General features: G+C 44.3%; 2 protein-coding genes across 4 annotated transcripts; one reads left to right on the top strand and one right to left on the bottom strand.

The window, feature by feature from the left end:
* Nucleotides 1-242: 242 nt before the first annotated feature.
* gpc2 (glypican 2) lies at nt 243-12,131 on the bottom strand. The gene is made up of 12 exons (XM_049029759.1): nt 12,002-12,131; nt 11,471-11,740; nt 9,737-9,895; nt 9,286-9,420; nt 8,928-9,103; nt 7,891-7,971; nt 7,610-7,775; nt 7,315-7,445; nt 6,120-6,266; nt 5,609-5,745; nt 3,866-4,038; nt 243-3,715 (listed from the first exon to the last, which is right to left on the bottom strand). Exons 2-12 carry the CDS (start codon nt 11,640-11,642, stop codon nt 3,441-3,443), a joined length of 1,752 nt encoding a protein of 583 aa, XP_048885716.1. The 5' UTR covers nt 11,643-11,740; nt 12,002-12,131; the 3' UTR covers nt 243-3,440.
* Nucleotides 12,132-13,505: 1,374 nt separating this feature from the next.
* LOC125751201 (cohesin subunit SA-3) lies at nt 13,506-27,514 on the top strand. Of its 3 annotated transcripts, none has more exons than XM_049029836.1 (32): nt 13,506-13,591; nt 13,905-13,973; nt 14,104-14,203; nt 14,460-14,630; nt 14,996-15,092; nt 17,281-17,357; nt 17,526-17,730; nt 17,976-18,127; nt 19,204-19,401; nt 19,484-19,582; nt 19,675-19,754; nt 19,829-19,936; nt 20,019-20,112; nt 20,201-20,315; nt 20,422-20,525; nt 20,879-20,971; nt 21,296-21,388; nt 21,500-21,700; nt 21,826-21,893; nt 21,963-22,050; nt 22,139-22,216; nt 22,309-22,401; nt 22,518-22,683; nt 23,509-23,648; nt 23,836-23,937; nt 24,195-24,343; nt 25,216-25,338; nt 25,605-25,780; nt 26,170-26,365; nt 26,836-26,937; nt 27,025-27,097; nt 27,302-27,514. In XM_049029836.1, the coding sequence occupies exons 2-32, from the start codon at nt 13,942-13,944 to the stop codon at nt 27,347-27,349; spliced, it is 3,621 nt and encodes a 1,206-aa protein (XP_048885793.1). In that variant the 5' UTR covers nt 13,506-13,591; nt 13,905-13,941; the 3' UTR covers nt 27,350-27,514. The 3 variants fall into 3 exon arrangements, with proteins under 3 accessions (XP_048885793.1, XP_048885791.1, XP_048885792.1); XM_049029834.1 differs by having other exon boundaries at nt 22,118-22,216; XM_049029835.1 differs by having other exon boundaries at nt 13,551-13,642; nt 22,118-22,216.
* The last annotated feature ends 57 nt before the right edge of the window (nt 27,515-27,571 follow it).

Below are 27,571 nucleotides of genomic sequence, written 5' to 3'. Positions count from 1 at the left end.
TTGGCTCAGAGTAATACAGCTAGTTCTTCAAGTCTGAAGGTGAAGATGCTGGAATAGAAGAGTGCTTTCCTGTTTTGCATATATTATGTTTCAGCTGAGACTCCTCACAAATATCAAACAGTTTTGAAAGTACTGATTCCCAGTTCTGATTTCCAAAGTGACTAGCAAATCATTAAACATTTGTTTTGCTTTTCAGCTCAGCTACATAAGTCAGTCATACCAATGAACACAAATAGGAGCAGTAAAGCTTTTTTTATAGATATATATTGGAATCACAATCACAACTGACAAAGACAGCAGTTTTTTTTTTTACACTTTTTTACAAAACATCTGCAAGGCTTTGTTATTTTACTTGTGTATTTCCTAAGATTCTGGATCCAAAAATGTTTGGTGAAAGGTTGTAGAAGGCATTGATTTAAATGCTTATGCTTTATCATCATAAATTGTCAGATTCAAAGCCTGCTCCTCCAAAAATGGCAGTCATCTGACACCACACATACAAGCTTAGGTTTGTAAAAACCATTCCTAACACAATGACATGCTGTCCAAACGTTACACCTACACTATTAGACTGCATGTCACAGAGCTCCAAGGTTCCACATGAACATTAAATGTAGGAATAGACTTTTCTGTGCTTTTCCAGACCTGGCCCTGTACATTCCAGGTAGTGCATTTTGATTAGCACTTAAGTGACCCCTGAAACACCAGCTGTGGTAATTACATCAGTGGAGTAAAAATATACAGGACTCCAAAGCAGGAGGGACAGGGTTTAGTCCCTATGTTTTACATACAAGCTATGAAATGAACTGTAAACAGGGAGAAGTTTTAGTGCAACATAAATGCAGTACTTGACATCGAGTTCCATCTCCTGACTACAAACAACACACACGCACACAAACGTCAAACACCGATGGATGATAAAGATGAAAAATTGTCTTCATCCTTCCTCAAGGCCCTTTTGGCTTGGAATTCCACAGTGTAATGAAGTTCATCAGGTTCCATCCAGTGTGTCAGGGGGCTTTTAAGGCTTCCACAGCTTGTGCCCTTCACATTTCAGTAGAATGACTGAGAGAGACTACATGAACCCATCCAAGACTCAAGCGAACAATGTTCTGGAAAAGGCCAAGTTGATAAAATCCCCCCCAGCCCAATTATGTGGGTTCAGCCCTATATCCTATCTGTGACGTGTTGTTGGAACTACTACTAGAAATGAATTTCAATAAATAAATGATTATTAAAAACAATCTGGGATTCTGTGTACATCTGATTGTACCAACCAACCCAATGTAATAAAACTCCTTTTAACCCTAAAAAAAGATTAATTTTTACTTTTCTATAAAGAAATTTCTAGGAGGCACGATCAATTGTCATAATAAATAATGATGTCATAGAAATTAAACATAATACATACTGAACACATTCTATCTTCGCATTTGAGCCCTACTGATATATATTTATATATATTACTTTTTTTCATATGAAGTGAAACATACCCAGAAGATTTAGTTTTGGGCACAGATCCCCCCCCCCATCTTAGGTATACAACCAGGTCCCACATGCACCACAAGTATCACAAACAATGCACGTCACTTGCTACTATAAAACGGAGCAGTTTCATTAAATGAAATGAAGTCTCTTTCCATTCTATTTCTGTCCACATCACCTTGTCATGAGCTGCTTGACATTCGTCACACCGTGTCCCTCTGGTTCAACAGTATCGAACCTCAAACTTTTTTCTATTTTTTTTTTTACATTCAACACTAAAATAGGTAGATGAGGCGTGTGCCATGATATTCATTCAGTCTGAAGGATCCCAGTCCAGAGGCCCTTTTACTTTGTGATCTAGGGGAATTCTATTTGGTGATTTTTCAATATTTTTCTTCTTTAAAAACCAGGGGAAAATTCAATTACCCAGAGGGTATACCAAGCATGTCCTTCACAGGTGTATTGCACCTGCCCCATTTGTTCTCGACCAATAAGGCTTCTCCTTTTAAAAAAAAAATCCCCAGCATGTGTATCACATAGAGGTAACCAATCCCAGAGCAGTTTACTGCGCGATAATGGAATTCAGTAAATGATTCATATGAAATACCTAAAACCCTGAATACAACTGCTAACACATTACTTGAATTACACAGATTAGTTGAAGACAAAATATGTGACAGTTATGATTTGAAACATTCACATTGATAATCTGACCTGCATAAATAAGTGAGACGGACATGCTTTAAAGGCACTTTCCCCTCCGAAGTTTCCAGAACATTCTAGATGACAACAGTCATTAAACTGCCTGAATAAGACCTTATTTATGAAAATTGCTGGATTGGGCTTCAAAAGGGAATATTACATAAAATATTGCATCAAAACTTGCCAATTACATGTAGTGTACATGCAGTGTAAAATTAACTAAGAAACTGCTCGGCAGACATTCATGCCCCGGATTTACAGCTCACTTTGTCATACTTTTACACAGCTATGCACAGAAGCACTTTTAGTGAAGGAATTCAGGTGATGTTCTAAGTTTTCCCCATCAGGAATTCACTAAATAAATTACATTTTTTTAAATTTAAACCTTGAACCTACCCCACCTGCCACACACTATGTACTCTGTACATAATTACAGTTACAATGAAAATGACATAATTGCTTTACTAAACGGTTGCACGTAAAAACAGTTTCTTTTCATATTCTGCTGTAAATTGCTTTATGGCAGCGTCGTTATAATGTCATGGCAGATGGAGGCACTGTGTAAGATTACAGGAGAAACAGATTTCAGAGGAGAAGAGGGTGTGCTTTGTATAACGCTAACATTTTCTCGCAGGAAGGAGAGGTTGTGCTTACTGCAATGCTAACAGCCCCCTTGTGGATGGGTAGCGTGTGCTTTTTAAGATGCTACTAGTATTTAGCTGTGTTTATCGTCATGTTAATAGATCTCTCACAGGAAAGGGATAATACGTTTAGCGATAAGATTTCCAGAGCTCTGACAGGACGGTAAGCATGCACTTTTTGAAATGCAACCCAGTGCTCTCACAGAAAGGAGAAGCCGTGTTTAATGTGATGCTAACTGTGTTCTTACAGCGAGGAGAAACGCACAAGGGCCCTTGGAAGTTAAATGTATTGACACTAGTATAGACTGACGGAAGACCACTCAATAAGTTAAAAAAAAAAGTCTTTCTTTTGTTTTGCTGTTAAAACATTTTTGTTATTGTTAGTCTTTCATTCTTCTTGCCAACAGCTTTTGGTCATAGTAAAAATTGGTAAAAGGATGTAAATTTCAGCAACCGTCCCCACGAAATATGGCACATTCGGCACAATTCACCCCGAGAATGTCACTCAGATTTAGGTTTACATGGAAAAACAGTGACTGTTTTTTTCTTTTTTCTTTAAATCAGCTTACATACACAAAGTCAAATTTAAGTGTTACAGTGCAGTAACAGATCTCACCACATGGGGGCAGCACATATGGCCAGGAGGAGAAAGACAATGATGGAGTGAGATGCAGACAGCTGGTTGACGCCCGATGTAATGCGATTCCCATGGCCCTGATTGGGCCTGGTCCGCTTAGTTCCAGTCCTGTCCCTGACACGGGGAGGTTTATTTGGACTGGGTGGGTTGCGGGCAGGTTTACCGTTAGGTGGAGAGTCAGGCCCAGAGCCTGGTTCATCACTATACCTGTCACCACCATCTCCACCCCCTGACCCACTCCCCTCTTCACCTGTACCGAGGGAGAGAGGGAGGTTAAACTGAGTGTGTTTACCAAGGTTGACATACATTTTACATGTATTTGTGTTTGCTAAGGTCATGCATGCATGTGCAAAGCTGAAGCATATTTATGTGTCTTTGGGTTTCTGGATGTATTACTCACTGTCCATAAAGTCACTGTCCTGTCCAGCCTGGGCCTGTCTTAGCCTGTTGATAGCAACACGGAGTTCCATAATCAGCTGCCGCGTCCTCACATCCGGTCGCGCGATATCAACTTCGACCTCCGGGTTGTTAATCTGACTGACCAGCCCATCCCTGGTCACATCTGGCAGGTACCTGTGAAAACACCCAGTGCTTTAAAAGTCTCACACAAAAGCACATCTAAGGCGCAATTTTGAGCCAAGAACCATGAATAGTAAAAACCAATGGAACATATATGGGTGCGATATGTATAGTAATATGGGTGCAAATCATTGGCGGCGAAGAAATTTTTGAGGGAACGATTTGATGCATCGGAAAGCTGTCATTTGTATCACAATTAGATTAATTCAATGTTTTGTTAACCAAAATTCAATCCTTGTCCAAACAGGGAGAACACACCAGTATGAAATTGTAAAAAAACTGCTTAACTGTATGGAAATAATCACATCAAAGGAAACACTACCTGACTGGGGGAGGGGTTTACTGGCAGTGAAACCTGCTGGTGCAGATTTGTCTTTTTATTGATAGAGTTTAAATATCAGTTGGCAATGCTGTTTAAGAACAACATATGTGCATGATGCCAGTGTCGTGATTGAAAAGTTTACTGGCCCATACTGATAGGTTAACCAATACGTCATCTCTAAGACTAACATTACTTTTCACTTAGCTAGCTAATTAGCTACCTCAGAGTCCTGATCATGGCCACAATAGCTTGAAATGAGAATGACTTTTTGAGCTGGGAAACGGAGGCATTTCCCAAATGCATCATAAGGCAAAGATTATCTTGGCCAAGCATTCTGTGGTACAAAACAGGGGCGGGTTTCCCAATGCATTGTAGCATAAATTTAGTGATTAATTGTCATTGTTGACACACCACAGCACACAACAACAAAATGTTTTCTCGGCATTTAACCCATATGTGATATAGCACGTGACAGCTAATTCAGCACCCGGAGAGCAGTGCTTGGGGGCGGTACCTCAGCGGTGCCTTGCTGGTCAGGGATTCTAACCTGCAGTCTTTTAATTACAAGTGCACTTCCCTAACCATTAAGCCACCACTGCCCTAAAGAGCATCAAGTAGCTCTTACCTCAGGAAGATTAATTAACCTTTCCCTGACATCATACTTTTTGGAAATTCATGTTCTGCAGGTGCTACTGTGCCTATAACTGCAGCATGCAAATGCCAGAGCATGCAGGTTGGAAAAAGGAGTATCTTTATTTTACCCCCAAGAATCGATTTCGATTTTGAAAGAAGCCTTATGAGCCTCCTGGGACACTGGAAGTGACCTAATGAAGTTCACTACACTGTGGAATTCGTATAAAAATTGAGGATGACAGATCATTGCATTGAATCTCCAGATTAATAATCAATTCATCACGATGCATCGAGACATTTTTATACTCCTAATAGGTAAGTGGAGGAAAGAAGGGAACATTGGCTTAATGCTGTGTTTTCCAACCAGGTCCTTTGGGATCCACAGACGGTCCATGTTTTTGCTCCCTCCCAGCTCCCAGCCAGATGGTCCATGTTTTTGCTCCCTCCCAGCTCCCTATCCACAAAAATGTGGACCATCTGTGGGTCCCGGGGGACCGGGCGGGGAAACACTGCCTTTATGTGAGACTAACCTCCCCATGCTAAGGTCTTTCTCTTTGCCCTGTCCTTCTCCCCTGTTTACCATCTCTTCTCCCCCTCTGTCTTTCTTACCGTCCTCTTGCCTGGCCATTCCAGCATTTGTCCTCATTTGTTACATCAGCAGCCAGGTTGTCATCGTTGCAGAGGGTGTGAGGAAGTGAGACCCAGAAGCCCTTCATAGGACGCAGGCGTTCCTTCAGGTCCAGAACCTGGGGCGGGGGGGCAGGGGGGGAAAGACAGCATTAAATTAATGGCACCTGATAAGTGCACAGGGGGACATGAGCAGCACTCCAAATGTACTGTAAAGGCATGGACTGGAGCACACAAGATTGTCAAAAGTTGTCATCCACCATATGTAATTGCAATAAAAAAAAATGAAGATTAAAAGCAACGCAATAACTCTAAGATATTTGAGGTAGACCACTGCTTACAGAATTGGAGTTCGCTTAAGCCAGTGAGTGGCCTAAGGTCTAAGACCCCTAAGGAAAATCTGAAACTTCTTCATACGCCTACGGTATTACGAGTGCATAAACAAATTACTCATGTAAGATTAACGTAAAAGGAAGTGTGGCCTTTTCCCCACCAGACGGTCCAGGTTGGTGCCGGCAGCCGTAGTGGGTTTCTCTTCAGGACTATATGTGCGAAATGGCCTCCGGTTGCCCCCTTGCTCCCTCAGGGAGCGCCGTGACCGGCTGGGGGCAGGGCGGGGGCTGCCACACCCCTGGAACACCTGGAGGAAGGGGAGACCAAGCCACGGTGATCCACTGATAGAATCAGCAAGAGTTATCACTCTAGTGAAGTCGCGGTTTATTCTACAAACAAGATAATCGGCGTCCACGCACAAAGTGAATATTTAATTCGCTCTGGTCCTCACAGGAAAATACAGCATCCAATATTTCACAGTTATCTGCCTCCATCTCGCCGATTACCACTTTGCATTGTTCCACACCTCACTTCCTTTTCCTCGTCCTACATCCTCATTCCCTTACAATCAGAATTTTGGTAGCACTTTACTTGATGGGGCACAAATAATTTAGTACTATGTTATTACTTATGTATTGATTAACCATAAAGTCTTATTACATACTGATCACTTGCTCATTCATCATCAATGAATCTTGACATCTTTTATGTCAAGTAATTACTGCATTTGTTGCTATATCTGTTAATTCAGTGATGCTTTACATTAAATGGACCTTTGTAATGCATTCGTGGAACATTCATTGCTCCTTCATAATGCATTCATAGAACATTCATAAGCAGCATGTAAGTATACCTTAACATCATATGATAATAACAAACATTATAATCGTATAATTGTATATTGTTTGCTATTAATTTATATGAAAGCTGTTAATGAATGTTATACAGGTATGCCTTATCAGCAAAAGGCTGCATAATGAATGCATTATGAAGGTGCAGTTAATATACGGCGTTACCGTTAATTCTGTAAACCTCTGTAAACTACTGAAGGAACAAATAACATACGTGAAATACTGATCTCATGTTTGTTCTTCATGAATGACTCACGGCGCATCTGTTATCTCAAACAGTTACTATATTTGCTACTGTTAATTCTGTAAATCTTTGTGAACAATGAAATGCACAAGTAATGCAAAACACAAGTAAAATACTGAAGTTAACGTACGGAAGGAGCAAATGAAGGAAGTACTAAGGAACTACTGACGGAAGAAGTAATGAATAACGCAAGTGAAACACTGATCTCATGTTTGTCTATGTTCTGCCCACTCGCTCAGATCAGTGCCCCAGCAGCTCACCTTGGTGGAGGTGGTGACACTGTTCTCCTGCATGTGCATGATGGCCTCGGAAACCTTGACTGCAATGGAATCAGCTGCCAATTCCATGTTGAATGGCCCCTCTAGCTTCTCTGATACCTGGAGCAGAGCATCTGAGGATAATAGGTGGGATTGACAGGGAGAGTTAAGGTAAGAAAGAACCAGAAAATGGAAAAATCTGTAAATGTATTTAGGCAGTGAGATTTTAAAAATGACATCCAGCGGTAAGGAAGCTTCTGAGATTAGAGGCCAACTGAGGGACCATCTGGACGCTCACCAATGAAGTTGTTCCATTCACTGTCCAGGTCAGCCTGGTTGGCCAAACAGCCTTTCATCACATTGAGGCAGAATGAGTGGCACGGGCGCAGGGTGGGCATGCCACGGCACAGAGGGCAGTACCACTGTCGCATAAGCGCCCGAAGACACTCTCCACCCACGTTCAGCTACAGGGTCAGGTCAGCAGGAGATAGTGGACACACGTCAACATTAAATCCAAAAAGGTCAAAAGGAGGCAATGGGAAGAGACGCAGATATGCAAGTATGTACACGTATAATCACCTTTGATGCCTTGTTAATAATGTCACGTCCTGTAGCCAGTCCCTGAACTAGTGCCCTGGCAGCTATGAATGCCCTTGACACCTGAGAGAAAAAGGTGAGAGGAGTTCAGTTGACTATGACTATGTGTAAACAGTCTATGCTGGCAAAATAAGTGAACCTCTACAATGCGTTGTAGGTGCCCTGCCATACCCTCCAAGATCCACAAAGTCTGGCCATCGTTAGATTTGGCTCTTCCTAAAAGAGGGCCGTTTGAACTGAAATATGCACGGATAAAAACCGATGTCAGAAAAGTTGTTGAGGCTCATAACGTAAGGAAGGGTTATGAAAAGTTTTTTTTTTTTTATTTAAATTTTTTTTTTCATCAGTTTACAGTCCAGCAGATAATTTACAAAACTATTGCTAATCTGCCTAATAATGGGTATCCTGCAAAGATTACTGTACAATCAAAATGTACAATCAAGCGAGTGACAGAAAACCGTACAGTGACAGCTACAGATCTGCAGGCAACCCTTACATTACCTAATATCCATGTTGATGAGTTTATAAAAGGAAAAGCACTTTAACAAGGCTGGTGTTTATGGGAGAAAAACGCGAAGATGGCCTCTGAGATGACAGACTTCTCTCATGAAGAACAAGTAAACACAAAAGAGCAGGCAAGTCACATACGTACTGAAATCGACTGGAACACCTTAATCCAGTTCCCCTCTTTGAAAGGTCAATATTCAGTGGGGTTTATATACTTTACCATCAATGCCCTTCATTGTTTAAACCACCAATAAAGATATGCCAAGTCAAATTGTGTGTGCTGTTTGTGAGATAAAACTGTATGTATTGTGACTTGTTCCATTTTACCTACCATTTATACAGAAATTAACAGTCAGAAGTTCTGGGTCAACACAAATGTACCGTACTGGTATTCCTTGCAGGGCTGCCAACTCTCCCGCATTGACTGTCAGACTCCCGCAATTGTGCCCAATCCCATCCTCTCATCCATAGCTCTGCTTACCTGTATTAGGTTTGCATGTTATCACCCTCACCTGTATTCGCAGTTTGCGAGGAAGGTCCCCAAATGGCTGCAGTTGCTCCGCATGCTTGCTGACACACTCCAGGTACTCATCACTGAACTGATACTGGGGGTTCACCAGAGAGAAGACCTTCTCCACCAGTCGGGACCAGAACTCTGCCAGAACTTCCCCAAGGCTCACACTGCCCCCTGCAGGCATGAAGAGGGAATTACTACATATATTCAGGCAGGGCATTTGCCTTGCATTCAAAAGTGATAACATGACACAGAATTTGTCGCAGTTGCTTCTGTTTACGGTTTGCAGCTCAGCTACACAGTCTAAAAATAAATAAATGGATGGATGGATGACCATGCAACCACTGGGTCCTGACCAGTGTAGTATCGACGGAGCTCAGCAAAAAGGTCGTGGAAGACACGGGCATTCTGGGTGAACAGTTTTCCGTAGGTCTTGGTGAACATCTGATTCATGGACTTCTCTGCCAGGTCAATGAGCTCCCGGAAGAACTCTGAGATAGGAAAATAGGAAAAATAAAGAAACTGTTCCCATACCAGGAAGACTATGAAGGCAGTGGTTTCAGTACAGCAGCTGATAACTTGATGTGAATTTGCATAGTCCAGACTGTAAAGCGATTGGTGTACAACGCTAACGAATACAAAAAAAAATACAATTTACCCATCAAGATGCTTAAAAGAAACTTCAACTTGCATGTAAATTATTTCAATAGAGGTGTTTTGGTAAAAAAAAAAAAAGTATGGCTTAAAGCATTTTGCAAAGGCATCATTCTCCATCACACCCTTAAAGGTCATCTTCAGGTCGCCCACCATCAAACTTGCGGTGTCTCTGCATGAAGGTGGTGAGCAGGAACTGGCTGGTGTCATCAATAGCCTTCAGGAAGTCACTCTCACTCTGACGAGCAAGAACCTCCTCCATCACGCTGGAACAGCATGTGTAGTCCTGGGGACAGAGGCGCAGGTGCTCCCCTACACCAATCACAGAAATGAGCAATCAGGCCCCAGCCAATCAAAGGAAACTAGGTTTGCCCCAAACAAGAACATTGACACAAATGTGTTGAACCTCATCTCCGCAGCAAAAGACCTCTCCGGGACTGGACCAAGAAGCGATCATGCAGCCAATATCAGTACTGAATGACAACCGCGTCAACCGATGTAAGACCAGAATTAAAACAGCAATCAATGCCTGGTGACAAAAAAGGATGCTGTGTGCAAAAGCAGTGAGTAGAGATCATACCATTTCAAATTGATGAGTAGATAACTATGATTAAACCATTTAAATCTTGGACAGTAGATTTATAATGGTGATTAAAACACCATTAATTATATTGTCTCAGGACGAGAAGCGTTTGGCCCCATTGAATCATATGCTTAGTATGACCATCTTTTTTAATGGATAAAAGATATAAAGTGCTCGTGATAATAATGTATGCAAAACAATGAAATTAAAGTTAAACAATACTATTGGTTTCCCAAAAAACTCTAATGAATCCTTGATATTCATATCTAATTTTTTCTGAATTAAAAACTTAACATGTTATATACCTCAATCAATACATACATATGCACTAAGTATACATTGTTTGATATGTCATTTTTTTGGCCTTTTGTATTATTTTTAATGTATTTATTTTCAGCAGCTATGTACTGTCATCCAAAACCCTGACCTCCTTCCCATTTCCCCTCATCCCTTTGTCCTTTTCTCCCTCTGAATCATCCCCCTCTCCATTTCCATTTCTAAACTCTTCATCATCCCTCTCTCGCAGCCATCTGCTGCCCTGGCCCACGGGACACGCTGCCAATGTTTGAACACCAATGCACACAAAAACACAGCCATGGAAACATTCAGTCACTCACACACCTGACATCCACCTAAGCTTGTCTCAAATACACGAGACTGCTTTTTGACGTGGCCTCTTTGGCCACCCCTGATGTACATATTTCAGATGTTGAGAAATGCATGTACAGGGGCCCACATAAATATGCTGAAACCTTCTGGGAAAATAATAAAAAACTGCACGCATATCGATCAGTGGCTACCACTGTTTAGATTACCTAAGGTTTTTCTGTGCTTACAAAACGATCTGTGCGTTTAACAATTAAACAAACACTGCAAATGACATACAGCCATGAAAACACTTTGCACGTTAGTGCAGGTGAGTGGCCAGGTTGCATGATCTAATCTTTGTTGTGCAGACAAAGAAAGGTATTTCACCTGTACACGTATTATAGCCGGTAGTTTTTTTATTCTTGCAATACATAAAATAATGCTTAAAACCCACACTAAATCCATAATCACTGGTAAGTTTCTGTCATTACAGATATGTGGGCTGAGCTCGGAGACAGTATGCTGACATCCAGACGAACGACACAAAGAAAACCGCTTCCACAGTGCCGCTTTGTTTCAAAGTCACCGATGGACACACAACCGTTCCGCAACACTAACTGAGCGTTCATTTCTTTCAGGATAATGCTAAAGCCGTACATAATCAATGTGCAGTTATTTGTTTATTACATGTTTACCCGAGTCCTTGTCAGTCTTACCCGAGATCTGTGTCAGCGGCGCCGTGTTCAGACTGTACCCCTTGTCTGCGTAGACCTGCCGACTCTCACCGCAACTCCGTCCCGCCGATGCGGCTCTGCAGTCAGTTTCCAGCGGACCAAACGCACAAAGCCACAAGATCGGGGTCCATGCGAGGGACAGCCGGCGAATCATCCTCGCCAAGCAATCCGAAGCGGCCGCGAAGCGGATTCTCAGTTTCAAAACAGCCGCTTATCAGATACAACCGAGAAGGAGCGAGTCTTACTTCAAGTCTGAAGGAAGCAAAGTGCTTAAATGAGTAATAAATTAATGATGATTAGTTTTCAGTATATTCTTCGTGCAATTTCATCCCCTTTCTTTAAATGCCTTCTATTAAAAATACTTTTTCCCCGATGCATTTATATTGATATTATTTCCAGTTGGTTTCTTTGTTACACAATATTGCATATAGCCATGTGACTGAATAAAACAGCGATCGCGTCTCTGATGTATACCGCCGCTGTTCCCTCCGGCTTTCCAACGGGGAGACCTACCTCGGAACAATGAGCCCGCACCACGAAAACCCTGAAGGGTGAGGTGTGGAAGTAGGATCGACTCAGCTCCTCCAGGTCCTAAAGTTGCCGCCGCCCCCTGATTTGTTATAGTTGCCCTTCAGACGCTCACTCGCTCACACACGCACACACCCTCAGCCCAATCCATCCACAGGCAATGAGCCTTTTGTTTTGTTTCCACACTAAGAATGATCGTGCTGTTTCTGCATTTTAACCTATACAAAACACTATACACCACAAAGCTTCATTCATGCAGGAACATCAATAAATTACAATTCAGCGTGGCACGAGTCAAGGGAACAAGCAAGCAATTGCCCAGTTGTAATAATTCATAGACCATTTTGCAATAATTAAAGTAAGTATATTATTTATGATCATGAAATGATTGCTTGGCCTTGAAATATACATTGGCTGTATTTACGGATCAGTATAAATAAGATCTCCAAAATAAAGTTATGAGATTAATTGTTTTACCTCTTCTCTGTTGAGACTGTCAATAACTTTAATTTGCCAGTTTATGATATATAAGCTCTCTGTGAAAAACAGTTAACATTGCCGTGTCGTTCCCTCAGGCCTTCGATCACATCTGAAATCCACACCAGAATCGATCTAGGGATGAGACAGAGAGCTAAGGGCAGAAGGTGGGGCCGGATGTGTCTCTAGATGATTGTCTGCACAACCATTTCACACTAAAATAATTAGGCCAAAAGGTAAGCAAGAAATATATGACATAGCACGACTGTCTCCAGAAGCTTCAGTTAAATCTTTTGCCATAATTACATGATTACAGAAGTTACTGCTTTATGATGTTTCGTTCAGTGTTGTCACCCTGCAGCATGTAATGTATTCGATATGTGGAGAATAAATACTAGCGAGAAGTGTTGAAAATGTCGTTTGATACCACATGGTATGCAAACTATATATTTGTATATCTTTTAGCCCCAATACCAAAAATGACATTTTTGGTTAATGCATCTTAGATTTAGCACATCTGCATCCATCCATCCATCCATCCATTTTCCAAACCGCTTATCTTACTGGGTCGCGGGGGGTCCGGAGCCTATCCCGGAAGTAATGGGCACGAGGCAGGGAACAAGCCAGGATGGGGGGCCAGCCCATCGCAGCACATCTGGATACTGACTTTAATTTTTTGTAGTGTTTTTTTTAAATGGAAATCACATAAATAAAGCAAAAGTATGTTCTGTTTTTCTAAAGTACTACAATTTTAAAAGTATGCTTCACTTTGTTAATCTCAATTACTAGAGATATCTTACGACAGCTAAAGAAGAGCCTATGACTGTCCAATTCTAATCGAGATGGCAGCTAACGAAGAGCCAATCACTGTTCGATTCTAATCGAGATGACAGCAAACGAAGAGCCAATTATTGTCCAATCCTTATCGAGATGGCAGCTAACGAAGAGCCAATCACTGTCCAATCGTTATCGAGCTGAAGACTGGCGAAGAGCCAATTACAGTAGTAACTGTTTTACGGGTATAGCTCTTCGCGCCTAAATTGAGGACTGCTGAGTTTCTGTTCATTCTGAGGAAACGTAGAAAACCGTTCTAATTCTGTAATTATTTTTGATTTTTTTTTAACCACAATTTGCACGCAGTTTCCGAAGGTTAATCAAGAAAGCGCATTTATTTAATATTTAATGATAGTTCACTAACTTCGATCATAAATCTGCCTGATTCATCTTGCAGGATAGGCTCCTCAGTCATTATTTCCCTTCGTCTTTGTCCATAATTGTGTGTTTAGTGCAGTTTTCTTTATAAAGAAGTTGACCAAAGCACTGATTCTGATGTCTCGCAGTTTGCGTTAGCTTTAAATAAAAATGATATGGTTAATTATCTGTCCGTGAACTGTGTATTATGACTTCTCAGATCTGAGCTTTCGTAGCCAAATTCAGTTGCTGAAGAGATGAGTCGATCAGCAGAGATGGACTACAACAGGTACTAACTTTGGTATTTGGATACTTTGATCGGTATTGCTGTATAGGTGTAATTAACGCGGTCATGACCGGACATATATGTGTCGTTCCAAGTTACATAAGCATCTCAACGTGTTACTGCCCTCTCCCAGTTCGGAGGAGTTCAGCGATGTCTCCGATTCAGGGAGCGACTTCAAGGACCGGATCCGGGCGAGAAAACGGGGAGCCAGATCAGTGGCTATAGGAGCACCGGTAGGCCCCCCCATCCTCCATCTGTGACGAATAACCAGCGCAATTTAATTATAAATTATATTATTAGCTTTGTTCCACTTCAGTAAAGAGCAGGTGCTGAAGTATATCTCAGCTTGTGAAGTTTTTTCCTAAGCAGAATATATGTTTCACTTATGTCACTTTTATGCTTAATTTATATTCTCTTGTTGAGGATTAAATAATTTTTAGAGAGAAGGTGGTTTGAAAAGTGTGCCCCTCCTATCGTTCTGGTCTTTAGCCCCGTAAGCAGCCCCTACGAATGGTCACTAGCCGAGTCCCCGGCACCCCAAAGACTTCCACTCCAGTTGGGAACATAAGTGCTGTCAGCCAGGTGCAACCTCTGCACAGGAGTGCGGTGCAGACAGGATACCTGTACGAGGCTGTGGAGTCCGGTCGCAGCGCTGTGGTGGTGAGGAGAGGGGATCAACAGTGTGTCTGAGAGTAGTATGGCTGAGCGCAGTATGAAAGTGCAGTGTGAACTGAAAGACCAGTGAGAGGTTTGACAGGAAGGCTGGGTATGCACAGGTCTTCTGGGATTCCCCACATTACTTGGAATTCCCTGCTTGTCCAAACTTAGTCTAAAATGTCGCCCTGCTTACTCCTAGAGCAATAAATCGTCCAAATAATAGCTTACCTTTAACACAGTTTTTATTGTTGAACATTAGACAATATAGGACAGGCATTCAGTGAAGGCTGATGGGAAGGTTTTAAAGGTGAAACGGCATTTTGAGTAATCACAGGTTTTGATCAGGGTGCTGCTCTTCTTCCTTCCAGACGGTGGTGGACGAATGGCTAGAGAGCTACAAAAAGGACAAGGAAGCAGGACTTGTGGAGTTTATGAACTTCATCGTGCAGTGCTGTGGCTGCAAAGGTCAGAGATCACCACAGGAGGGTGCAGGGGTCACATGATCTCTAACTGCAAGATGGCTAACTGCTGCTAGCCTCATAGCATGAGAACAATACTGTGCACTTGGGAAGTGTTACTCAGTCAATCAGATGTCTTGTAAAGTACACCGAAGTGCAGTGTAAATTATTGGCACCAAGGATTTGATACAGTTATTTAAGGAATGCTTTGATGCATTGGAAATCGTTCATGTCTATAATGGTTCAAATAATCAATTATTTTGATAAGCTATATTCAAACCTTTTTTCAGAAACACCAATTTAAAATTGTAAAAAGACCAACCAGTGATCTGTACAGAAAAAAAATCAAGCACGTTTAAAGGCCTTATGTGTCTTTATCTCTGGTTCTGCTAACTTTGTATGGACGTATATATTGGACTATTATTACAGAAGACAGTCCACAAATATGAACAATGATCCACAGATATTTCACTATATTTTATCTACAAAAAGATATAATAAAAATTAGGATTTGTGCTGCCTTCATTTTTAAGAAAATACTAATTATATTTCCCAGACGAGTTGTCATGCAGCCCCCCCCCCCCCCCCCCACTACAGTGCACAGATGTGAAACCTGTCTGCTTTTTTAGTGCTGCTTTTGTGCCACAGAAAACGTCATTCTATCTCTCAATTTTTGAGAGTTACGGTAATACATAATCATGCTTCGCCTGAATATAGAAGTATTTTACACAACTCAAATTGAAAAAATACATATTTGTAGATAGTGAAATATTTGTGGATTATGGTACATATTTGTGGATTGTATCCCGTGGGTTACAAATAATGAAGTCCAATAAAATCTTCCATTACTTTGAAAAGTGTAAATATCAGTCAAGCTTAACACCTTGATCTGATGCCAGTATCTTGATTTTTAATGAATATTGGCTGGTACTGATATTTTAACCAATATGTTGTGCATCTATATATCAGTGTTACTCTTTACGTAGATAGCTAGTTAGCTACCTCAGGGTTTTGACTATTGCTTCTATAGATTTTAAAAAGATCAACATTTTTGCACTGCAAAACAGAGGGCTTTCCCAAAAGCATTGTAGGGCCAAAATTATCTTAATCTTTGGAAGAGCACTCTGGACCACAAAATAGATGCATGTTTCCCAAAAGCATCATAGCTGAAAAATCAAGTTGCGCTTTCTTTATGAATATTAATGAGCCTCCCCCTGCCATCATACGCTTTGGAAATTTGCGTGCCGGCACTGCCACATTGTGTTTACCTGCAGTGTGTGAACACGAGAATGCATGGCCTGGAGGAAGAGGTATCTATTACACCTCCAAAAATCAATTTTGACTTTACAGATAGATGCATTGAATAGTCACCTCAATAACTGATTCATCACGACGCAGCGATGCAACTTTTCACGCCCAGTGGTGAAATATGTTTGTTTGGTTGGCAGTTGTGGGTGTGGACACAGGAAGGTGATCAGGTATGAGCGTATGTGACCAGAAAGTTGTGGGTTAAACTTCCAATAAAAGAGGCTGCAGTTGGGTGAGATGCACTGCCTAAATTGCATTTATGTACCTATCTACATAAATAAAATAACAAGAAGAATTGCTTTCGCTAAGATGCTATGGTAATCAAATGAATAATAGAGCAGAGAATAAATAATTGATTATTTATGCGGAGCCAAGGTCAGTACAGAAGTGTGTGCACGGTGGTAGCTACAGATGGTGAAAGCTCAGCTGCTTAGCGAGATAGCAGCGGGTTGATTTATGTGCGGGTGGTGGCACGGCCCCTGGATGGGAGGGAGGCAGGAGGAGGGCAGGATGTGGGACACCACACGTTGAAAGGGGATTTCGTTTGTGAGACAAAGAGTCTGAAAGATAACGATGAAATGAGCAGATGGGTTATCTATATTGTATGTCTTCAGGATTAATTCATTTCTTTCAAGCCACGCAAGGCCAGACTTCTCCAATTTGGTATTTTGGAACTAAGTTGAGTGGGAGGATTTTCAGGGGTTTAGCATAATCCTTGTGGAGTGGTGATGGTAAAAATTGAAGATGCTGTTTGCTGAACTGGCTGTGTGCTTTGCCTGCTTTTCAGCTGTACCATTCTGCAGGCACCTTGGGTGATGATTTAGATAAATGGAAGCTTTCTGTGTGCCCCGAGTGCCATCAGACTGATGTATGTGTTTACATTTCAGGGGTGGTCACCAGGGAGATGCTGAACAGCATGCAGAACGCTGAGATTATCAGCAGGCTGACTAAAGAGTTCAATGAGGTAAAAGTGGGTGTGTCAAAGGACAAATAAGGGAGTGTCTGAACAAACAGCAAATTGGTTCCATCCTGTGTTTGATTCGGAAATAGGATTTTGGATCAGGTCTAGGAGACAACGAGATGTGCATTGCAGCTAAGTTTTCAGTACTTCCTTGGTTTATGACCCCACCAGGATTCGACCAGGTACCCGCTGTCATCCCCCGGCCCAGCATGGCGTCGGTTCCGTGCTGGACTGTGCGAGTTCCTTCACCTGTTAGTGCAACGCTGTCAGAACAGCCTTCTGTACGACGAGTACCTCTTCTCTTCAGTACTTGCGTTGTTGACTGGCATGTCCGACTCGCAGGTCCGTGCCTTCCGGCACACAAGCACATTCATGGGTACGCCTCCATAGCAAGATGGCTGCTGTTTTTATGATCCATACCCTCCTTTGCTCCTTGTCAGATGTGCGTGATGGTGATTCACAGTCTCTTCCTATTAAATTGTCACCATGTCAGTGTCTAAGAAGATCAAAATAAAATCTTTAACTTTTTTTTTTACACATTCTTGTGTTGGTCGTTTTTGTTGTTAATTACGGTACAATATATGTGTGTGGCACATGTGTATGTGTCAATGCTCCCTCAAGCCATGAAGCTGATGACAGCTCTGGTCGAGGTCGCCGTGGACATGACCGCTCGGACGGAGACGATGCGGCAGCGGTATGAGGCGGAGAAGAGTAAGGAGCCGGAGAGGAGAGCCCATGGGAGAGTAGAGGAGCTGCACTCCATCTACACTGAGGTATTGATCTCCATCTGCCGGTTGGCCCCTACACTTTGCAGGCAGGGGTAGGGTTCCACCCGGGTTTGAGTCTCCGCCTGGGTCACGTGTGTGGAGTTTGCATGTTCTCCCCATGTCGTCGTGGGGTTTCCTCCGGGTACTCCGGTTTCCCCCCACAGTCCAAAAAAAACATGCTGAGGCTAATTGGAGTCGCTAAATTGCCCGTAGGTATGCATGCGTGAGTGAATGGTGTGTGAGTGTGCCCTGCGATGGGCTGGCCCCCCATCCTGGGTTGTTCCCTGCCTTGTGCCCATTGCTTCCAGGATAGGCTCCTGACCCCCCGCAACCCAGTAGGATAAGCGGTTTGGAAAATGGATGGATGGATGGATGGATGGTAGGGTTCCACCTGTTGGTCTCCCGCTACACACTGGGGGGGTCGGTCTCTACCTGACAGTTGGCCCTTACACTCGGGGGGCGGGGGGGTGGGTCTCTACCTGCCATTCTCCCACTACACACAGGAGGGTCAGACTCCACCTGCCAGATGTCCCCTACACCTGGGATGGGGTGGGGGGTCAGTCTCTGTCTCCCAGTCTCCCCCTTCACAAAGGTGGGTGTTGATCTTCATCTGCCGGAATGCCCCTATACGCAGGTGAGGTTTGGTCTCCACCTGCCAGTTTCCACCTACACAATAGGGCCGGTCTCCACCTAATGGTCTCCCCTTAGACATTGGGTCGGTCTCCACCTGCCGGTCTCCCACTACATACGCCAGGGGGGAATGTCTGACTCCACTGTCCAGTCTCCATCTGTATACATGCACATGTCCTGTAACACATACCAACTGAATCATGCTGTCCTTTTGCAGTGCTAGGGCATTAGCGCCTCTGTTTTTCACACTAAGCCTGTCACTCACGGAATTCCAACATTTTCACCACGTTGATCGCCTTCTGTCTCTGACTCCCCACCAACCCTCATACTAAACAAACATACCAAGCGCCTTATCTCTCTGCAGTGAAGTTCTGTTTAAACACAGCAGCAACAACAGTGTCTCTCTTTGTCTGTCCATGTGCCATGTCTGTCTGTCGTCGTCCTCATTTTAGCTCCTGGAACAGCAGGCAGAGTTGCAGAGCATGATGAACACAGCCCTAAAGGGCGTGTTTGTGCACCGGTACCGGGACCGCGTCGCTGAGATCCGGGCGCTCTGCATGGAGGAGCTGGGAGTGTGGCTGAAGGGGAACCCGGCCACCTTCCTCAATGATGGCTACCTTAAGTACCTGGGCTGGACCATGCACGACAAGGTATCTGCTCCCCTCAGGTGTTCGGCTCATGCATCTGCACACATGGCAAGAACTTGCTGAGCGTCATCCCCACCCCACCCAGCATCCGATTGTCCGGAGACAATGTATGCACGCATTGCAAGGCCTGTATGCCGAGAAGGACTTTGCAGGACGCCTCGAGCTCTTCACCGTCAGGTTTAAGGTACGTGTTGAAGGTCACTTGCCACCGTTGGGGGGTCCAAACAGCTACCAGGTCCACACTGGGATGTAGGGCTTTGTGTTGTGTGTGTCTAGGAACGGATGCTCTGCATGACGCTGGACAAAGACAGCGACGTCGCTGTGGAGGCTGTCACACTCCTGCTGCTGGTTTCCCGGTGAGTATGGTGTGTGTGTGTGTGCGTGTGCAGGAGAGAGAGTGGGCATGGTGTCATGCCGCATGTGTTTTCAGGAACACTGAGGAGGGCCTGTCGGAGGCGGACTGCGAGCGTTTGTACCCCTTGGTGTTCACCTCACACAGGGGGCTGGCCTGTGCCGCCGGGACCTTCCTCTACCACAGGTGAGCGCTTGACTCTTGTCGGCCGACCTCCAATACAGGCGAGCGGAGCTGAGGATTTTTCTTCACTTGTATATTTCTGTAGGTTGTGCAGCGAGATCAACAAAGATGCTCAGGATACAAGGGAACGCACAGTCGCCTTCCACCAATTCCTCATCTGCTTCTTCATCCACACTGAGGTGCTGGTCCTGGCGTTTGCCTTGGCAGCTTTTGGGTATTGTGGTCAGTCGCATAGGGCACAGGGCTTTTATCCCATGTCCTTCCCAGTTCCATGAGCATGCGGCATACCTGGTGGACAGCCTATGGCAGTGTGCAGGGGCAGAGCTCAGGGACTGGGAGAGCATGACATCACTGCTGCTGCAGGAAAATGGGCAAGATGTTGGTGAGGGGGTCCCTGCATTCGCCTGTTTTTTTTTTTTTTTTCGGGGTGTGAGTCATAAACACTGTCAGGGATCATCTGGCTTTTTCCCCACTCATATTTCCCTTAGGGCTGGAGGATGAGGAGGAGACGGCCCTAATCGAGCTGATGATGTCTGCCATGCGGCAGGCAGCTGAGGGCTGCCCTCCAGCGGGGAGAGTCCCTTTGAAGAAGGTCAGGGAGTTTATGGCTGAGCTCCACGTTCGGCCATTGCTGCAGTATATCCCACTCTGCTGATGTTACATCTGGGTGCTTTGTACTGCTTTCTGAAAGTGTGTGTAGATTGGGTTTAAATTACATTGTGGGGACCGTTATTAGGTCCCCATGAAGATCTGTGAACACGATCAAAAAAACTAAAAAGTCTCCTATTTTGTTTGGTTACTTTGGTTTGGTTAAGGTTGGGTTATAGTCGTCTTGGGATTAGAGTTTTTGTCATAGAAATGAATGGAGAGTCCTCGCAGAGATATATAGATAGACATTACAAACCTATGTGTGTGTGTGTGTTTTTACGCATCTGCGTGGATCAGGTGGTCAGCAGGAAGGACCAGAAGATACAGGCACAGGACAGGCAACGTCTCACCAACCATTTCATACTGGTGTTGCCACAGTTACTGGCCAAGGTGAACACGGTTACACCCGCACACACTAAACTCCAGGACAGCTGGTTCCTGTCTGCTCTTGGGTTTGCACGGGTTTCTTCTGGATATCTGATTGCAAGCCACCTTGAGTGCTTGAACATCTGGCAGCCCAGTGATGGATTGGCACCCTGTCTGGGATGTCCCCTAGATGATGGAACAATATGTTGGAAAAGTAATGTGGGTAATTTATGAGTTTAGTATGCCGTCTCTTGTACTGTTGTCTCAGTTACAATGATCTGAGGTTGCATGTACACAGTCACACATCAGTCTGCACAACATCTGTTGTCTCCCACTGCTGTGCCTCAGTATTCACCGGATGTCCAGAAGATGACCAGCCTGCTCAGAGCTCCCTTGTACTTCAACCTGGAGATCTACAGCAGCAACCGTCGTATGGAGAAGGTTCAAGCAGCCGTGCTTTGAATAGTATACTTAAAGTTAGCCCGTGTGTGTGATCTGAAGTCAAGGTCACTTCTTGTTGTTTACCTCCTTTACTGGACCATCGCTTCCCAGTATCTGGACCTGCTGCTCTTCCAGTTGTGTGGGATTGTGAAGAAGCACCAGGCAGACGGTGTCCTGGCGGCATGTGCTCGCGTGGCGTGTGTCCTGAGCTCCAGAATGTACACCTTCTCCAGCCGAGCGGACCTGGCCGTCAGCCAGCTGCTGGACGACCTTGTGGACCGATTCACATCCGGCCTTAGTGAGCTGCTGCAGGTAGGAACCTCTCTGTCGCACTCACATACATGGACATGCTCCATCTGGGGGGGTCTGCCGATCCTTAGACCCTATTTGGTCTGCCTCTCTCTGCCCGTTCCTGTTAAACTGTCCGTCTCTCACAGGGCCCTGTAGATGAAGATGATGTATACAGCATGACTGCCATCTTGAATAGGATAGTGGCATTCAGCAGGTGTGTGTCATTCCCCTCTGCAAGAGGTTTTCCTCTGTGTGGTTTCGTAGCCTTTTATTTCTCCCATAGTGCAAAGGAACTAACAGGATGGCAGCTGTTTGAGCCCTGCCTCCAGATCTTGAAGAGTGGGGTGGAGTCCAGACAGCCTATTAGAGAGGTGAATCTCAGCCCCTCCCACACACACACACACACATGGTCAGGGGTTACCGCATTTGAAAGGCTAGTGTGTCGTCTTTGTACTTCAGCTGATGGTTCCCGCTCTGAAGTGTGCCAGTAATCACCTGCTCTGGGAGAACCTGAAGATGATGTCCTCACCCGCCGAGGTGCTGTGAACATGCAAACCTCACTCACTTTTGTTCTTTTCTCATTCCTTTAGTCCCCTTTCTCCTTATTCTCTCCGATTGTCCCTTTTCAGGCAGCAGTGCAGAAGCTAAAACAAGATGTTCAGTCTCTGTTCAGAGTCTGTCAAGCCTGCTTATCTGTGACTGAAGCAGAGCTACGAGACCAGGTGTGTGTGTGTGTGTGTGTGTGTGTGTGTGTGTGTGTGTGTGTGTGTGTGTGTGTGTGTGTGTGTGTGTGTGTGTGGGGTGGCTAACCCACAGGCATGCATGCTTCCTGTTCCAGGCCTTCCTGTGGCTTTGCGACATGCTGGTAGTGTTCAGTGTGAAGGCTGTCCATGGAAACCCCACGCTTCAGACGCTGGCCTGCCCCCCCAGCGAGTCACTTCAAGCCGAGATGGCGTCCTTCCTCATTGACTACATCTTTGCCGAGTCTGACAACGGCCAATGTGGTGAGACGTCTGGCCTTCCCTGCTGCTTGTGTTGGGGTGGACAGTTGCTGGTGTGTATCTCTGCATCTGTTGGTGTTTGTTTTGCTAGGAGAGGGGGGGCAGGTGAAACCATCTTCTTCCCTGCCTGATCTACTGCAGGGTGCCCTCCCCGTTTCTTGAGACCTTATTTGTTTGTATGTTAACCAGTCCGCAAACACGTACACCAGCTGCATGTAAGGAAAAGCTCTGATCCCTTTTGCCTGACAGGATCAAGGCATTCCAGCTATGCCAAGATTCCCAGAACAGAAACCTGCCTTTCGTCACTTTTTGTACCATCTACACACCTTATACTTCAAAGTGTTGGTTTAAGTCTCAACCTGCACCCAGATAGAGCTGTAGATTTACGTATGACTCAGCTCTGCTTGATATCCTCAGACACAGGGCTAGTGAAATGATTAGGTTCTTATTAATTTTGCCTCCTGAGGTTAATGGGAAACTGAATTCTACTCGTCCAATGAATGGCTGACCTGAGATCACAAGTATCAGACCAGATAAACAGCTAAGTGCAGCTGTGGGATGAACTGAAAATCTGAAATAGTGTGACAGCCAGGTTGAGAAACTTGGTTTAGTCAATAGACTAGTCCTGTGTTCTGTAACCTATACTTAGGGAAATAAAGTTCCAGTGAATATGTACCCATGTCAGTATGTATTAAAAATGATAAGCCGTAGGACAAGTCTCGTAAACGGATACAATATGTTTGGGTCTGAAAATCTAAAACCCCTCTGTGGGTAGCTGAAGACGACGACTGTTCCTCACACTCGTCTTTTCCTGCTGCACTCCTTCAGGCGATGACGAGGAGGCGGTTCTTGGGAAGATCACAGCCCTGCAGAGGTGTCGGAACCAGCTGGCTGGATACTGCAAACTGGTGATCTTCGGCATCTTGGATCTCAGCGCCGCCTCTGACGTATTCAAACATTACAACAAGGTGAAGGGAGGAAAGGGGAGAGAGGGATGTGAGGATGAGAAGGAAGAGTGGAGTGTGAGATGTTAAGCATGGTGAAGGTGTATATGTTGGGGGGGGGCTCTCTGAGCATGAGGGGTGTGTGTGAAGTAACTGGAGAGGGACAGATGGAGCGAGACGTGCTGTAGGCTGACTTCCTGTCTTGTGGTAGTTCTATAAGGACTATGGTGACATCATCAAAGAGACGCTGAGTAGAATGAAGATCATCAGCCCAGTACAGAGCGCCAAGACCCTGTGTCTTAGTCTGCGTCAGGTGTGTGTGTTATATACCCCATGGGGACATTTCTCCTCAAAAACGCACACGACAAACCCTGAAAATTTATACTGTGGAGAAAATCCCCCATATGTGAAATAGTCGCTGTGATCAACTGTGAGAAAATTTAGGTTTTTGGGGGGAGGTTTTGGGATTTCAAATATCGAAGGCAGTTTACATGCCCTGTGAGGTAAATGAAAGTGTCTGTATGCACATATCCTGGACAGCAGTGGTATCGCCCCTGTCCTCCTCCCCAGCTGTACTCAGAGCTGCCCTGGGAGCTGGGTGAGGAGGAGGTGTATGCTAGCCCAGAGTTCAAGGAGATGCGAGAGCTGGCCCGCCGCTTGGCCATGACCTTTGGCGTCGATCTGCAGCGCGTCCGCAAGCCACTGGCGTCCCTGCACAAGTCAGTGCCTCAGAGATTTTCCATTTTTAATTAGCCAGTGGCTTCTCCTTTTCCTGAACTGATTCTGTCTTACTCCCTTTCCCACACACACACACACACACACACGTTTGTTCTTTGTCTGTGTGTCAGCCGTTACTAAAGCCCTTTGCACATATGCATATTGAAAAAGGATTATGTGTGGGTATGGCCACCTTCTGTATTACCTTTTTAAAGTTATCTTGCGCTTAGAGCAATATTTCCAAAGCACCACATTTATGTGACAGCCAATCCTCACTTATCCAAAAGCTGAGCTTAGTTTCCTTTATTCTGAAAGTAAATTACTGTGTGTTCATTCCCCCTTCATGTTCCTACAGCCAAAGTTGATTTAGCTAAAAAAATAAAAAAATAAAAAAACATTGGCACCAGCAAAAAAGAAGAAATGAACATCTAAAGTGAATGAAATTAGCTGCCTGGTTTTTGCTCTGGCCACTATTAATGAACCACAATGTTTTATCAGAAGGCGATGGTGCTGGGGGGGTTAACTCTCAGCCAGTCAGTGTTCTATTTATCATATGTTACCATATACTTTGTAGATAACAACATATATTTTATATTCTTCTCTGAATATAAACATTAACAGTCTCCATACCTTTCCTGTTTTACAGTATATCACCAAAGCTTAACTTTAGGTCCGTCATTGGCAGGCTTACCTCGTATTTGAATAGACTTCACCTTCAACATTCCAGCATTCGTTACTGTTCAGTCTGACCTGAGGCGTTCTTGATTTTGTTCAGCGGTATTGCTCTGCTCAAACTTTTAATCGATACGTAACACTTTGTGTAGCTAGAGATGTGTAAGTTGCCATCTGTGTGAGGCTGTGCCTCTCTCCGCAGGGACGGCATCCAGTTCTCGTTGCAGGGTGTCGGGAATACGGAAAGGCTCCCTCGCAACCTGCTCTTCTTGGAGATCCTCAGTGAGTTCAGTTATAAACTCCTGCCTCCGGACCGAGCCGAACTGTGAGTATATTACACACGGACTCATTAGTACCAGCAAAACTCCAAAAAGATTTCTTAATTTGTATTTTTTCTGTGATGGAAAAATCTGTACACTGTAACACAAGCATGCACCTGCTGACAGGTATGACAGCTTTGTTATGCCCGCTTACAGAAAGTGAAAAGCACGGTGTAATATGCTTATTAGTTAGTATACTATATAGTATACTAGTATACATTAGTATACAACCCCCCACCTCATCCCTCTGAACACTCCTCCTCGCTCCTAGTTCTGGATTTCTGGAAAGCTTGGCCCCCATACCACTGCCTCCCTGGCCACCCCTCATGCTGTACCAGCGTTCCCTGCAGACGGTTGCAAGGCTTCGCACCCATGCCCAATCCCCACAGGACATGCCCATGTCCAAACGCCAGCGGACCGAACAGGCCAAGCGTGCAGATCAAGAAGGTCTTTTCATGGGGGGATGCTAATGTGAAAGAGTATATAAGTAACACTTACTCCTGAGGGTGATTTAGTTACGAGTAATACAGTATCTACTCAGAGGAAAAGTTTTCTGTACCCACAGTTTAAATGAATGTCCATTTTAGCTTTGAGCTAAATGTGGCTCAAGAGTATTTAATAATTTGTCAGAACCCTTTTCCTGGTTTAAATCATGGTTCCAGAACAAGTCAGCTTCAAAATAAACTCCTTTTTTTTGTGTAACATTTACAAACATCCATCCATCTTCATTCGGCAGGTGTATGGGATGTACAGAATGCTGTTCCATATTCAGGCACATACTCAGTCACAAACTGTCACAAACAAAAGTTGCCGACTAATAAAACTCCACCCAGCAGGTTCTCTATCTAGGGTGACAGAACAGTTGTCCCTAAATGGCAGCAGCAAGCTGACAAGCCCTTTCCTGACATCCACGGCACGGAAGGGGGAGCCTGCGAGATCGCCGGTGGCCCGCAAGGACCCCAGCATGGCGCTGAGCGTGTCCAGTGACGAGCTGGTCTCTGAGCCCTGGTCCCAGGGCGACCCCATGGAGAGGTGTGCACCAGCCTGCCTTTCGCCGTGTGAACTTAACTGATGATTCTGTCTACGATAGAGGCACAGGGGGGATGCGACACCTGATCTGTGTTTCTTCCTGACGCTGCACAGTGTTTAAAGGGGCTGCTGGCCTTGTTTGATGTCTGGTATACCACTACAAAGCTGGTTCTGCTATCCCTAGTTATTCTGTCTGCATGACTGATTCCTGTGAGCTCTTTGATTTCAGAGATGATTTGGCTGTTGCTCATTGCCACACCCTGTGTGTGTGTGTGGTGGGGGGGTAGTCATGTGCATATTACATTGTGGGCACCACAAGGGGAAACTCGATTTTCTGAAAAATGTGTGACTCCAATCAAAGAACTAAAAATGCCAAAAGACTTGCATTTTGCTTGGTTATTTATGGAATACAAACCTGTGTGTGGCACATACCATCCATTCATGGCTCTGCCTGTGTCCTCTCCCCCGTGCAGCCTTCCCCCCACCAGAGAAGCCTTGCGCCGACACAAACGGCCAGTTTTTCTCTCCCCCGGCACCCCCTCATCAAACAGTGACCTGGATTCTCAACTTAATGTGTGAGTGTATGTATGCGTGTGTGTGGACACGTGCATACATGTGTGTCTACATCAGTGCTTCATATCGTCTTTTTCGGCTCTTGGAAGGTTAACACTTATAGAGGAAGAGGACGAAGAGGAGGATGACCTGAGAATTGTGGATTTAGACACACTCACTCTGGTGAGCCATACTTACCTTCACATACACCGCCCTCTTCAAACTGACCTACCTCATGTATGCTTCCCTCATGTGCTGTATCCTACACACTAAATTCTAACGTTTTATCATATGGGAGGGCCAATCCAGTTAAGAAATTCAGATAATGCCTAATTCTTCTCTAAGAAATTAACCAAAATAAAAGGACCATTTTCTCTTCATGCTTAGCCTTCTAGTAAAAACTCTGTCAGCTTTCTGGAGGAGCTGTTTAACTGAGACACGGGAGGACAAAGGAGGAATGAATGAGCTCGCCAGTCTTCTCAACTGTTGTTTTCTTCAGCATTTTCTTCTCCGTAATGCAGTTTGTGGTTGTTCTTTAATTAATCCTGTTCATACTTTGTCTCTTTGTTCTAACAAATGGAATGTTTATAAATGTCTTTTCGATGCAGTTGCCTGTTTGGTGTGCTTTCTTTATGGGTAAGGAACAGCAGATTTCCA

This window comes from Brienomyrus brachyistius, chromosome 10 (assembly GCF_023856365.1).
Source record: "Brienomyrus brachyistius isolate T26 chromosome 10, BBRACH_0.4, whole genome shotgun sequence".
NCBI classification, from domain to species: Eukaryota; Metazoa; Chordata; class Actinopteri; order Osteoglossiformes; family Mormyridae; genus Brienomyrus; species Brienomyrus brachyistius.
The sequence above is the reverse complement of the archived record's forward strand: the minus strand, read 5'-3'. Positions and strand labels throughout refer to the sequence as shown.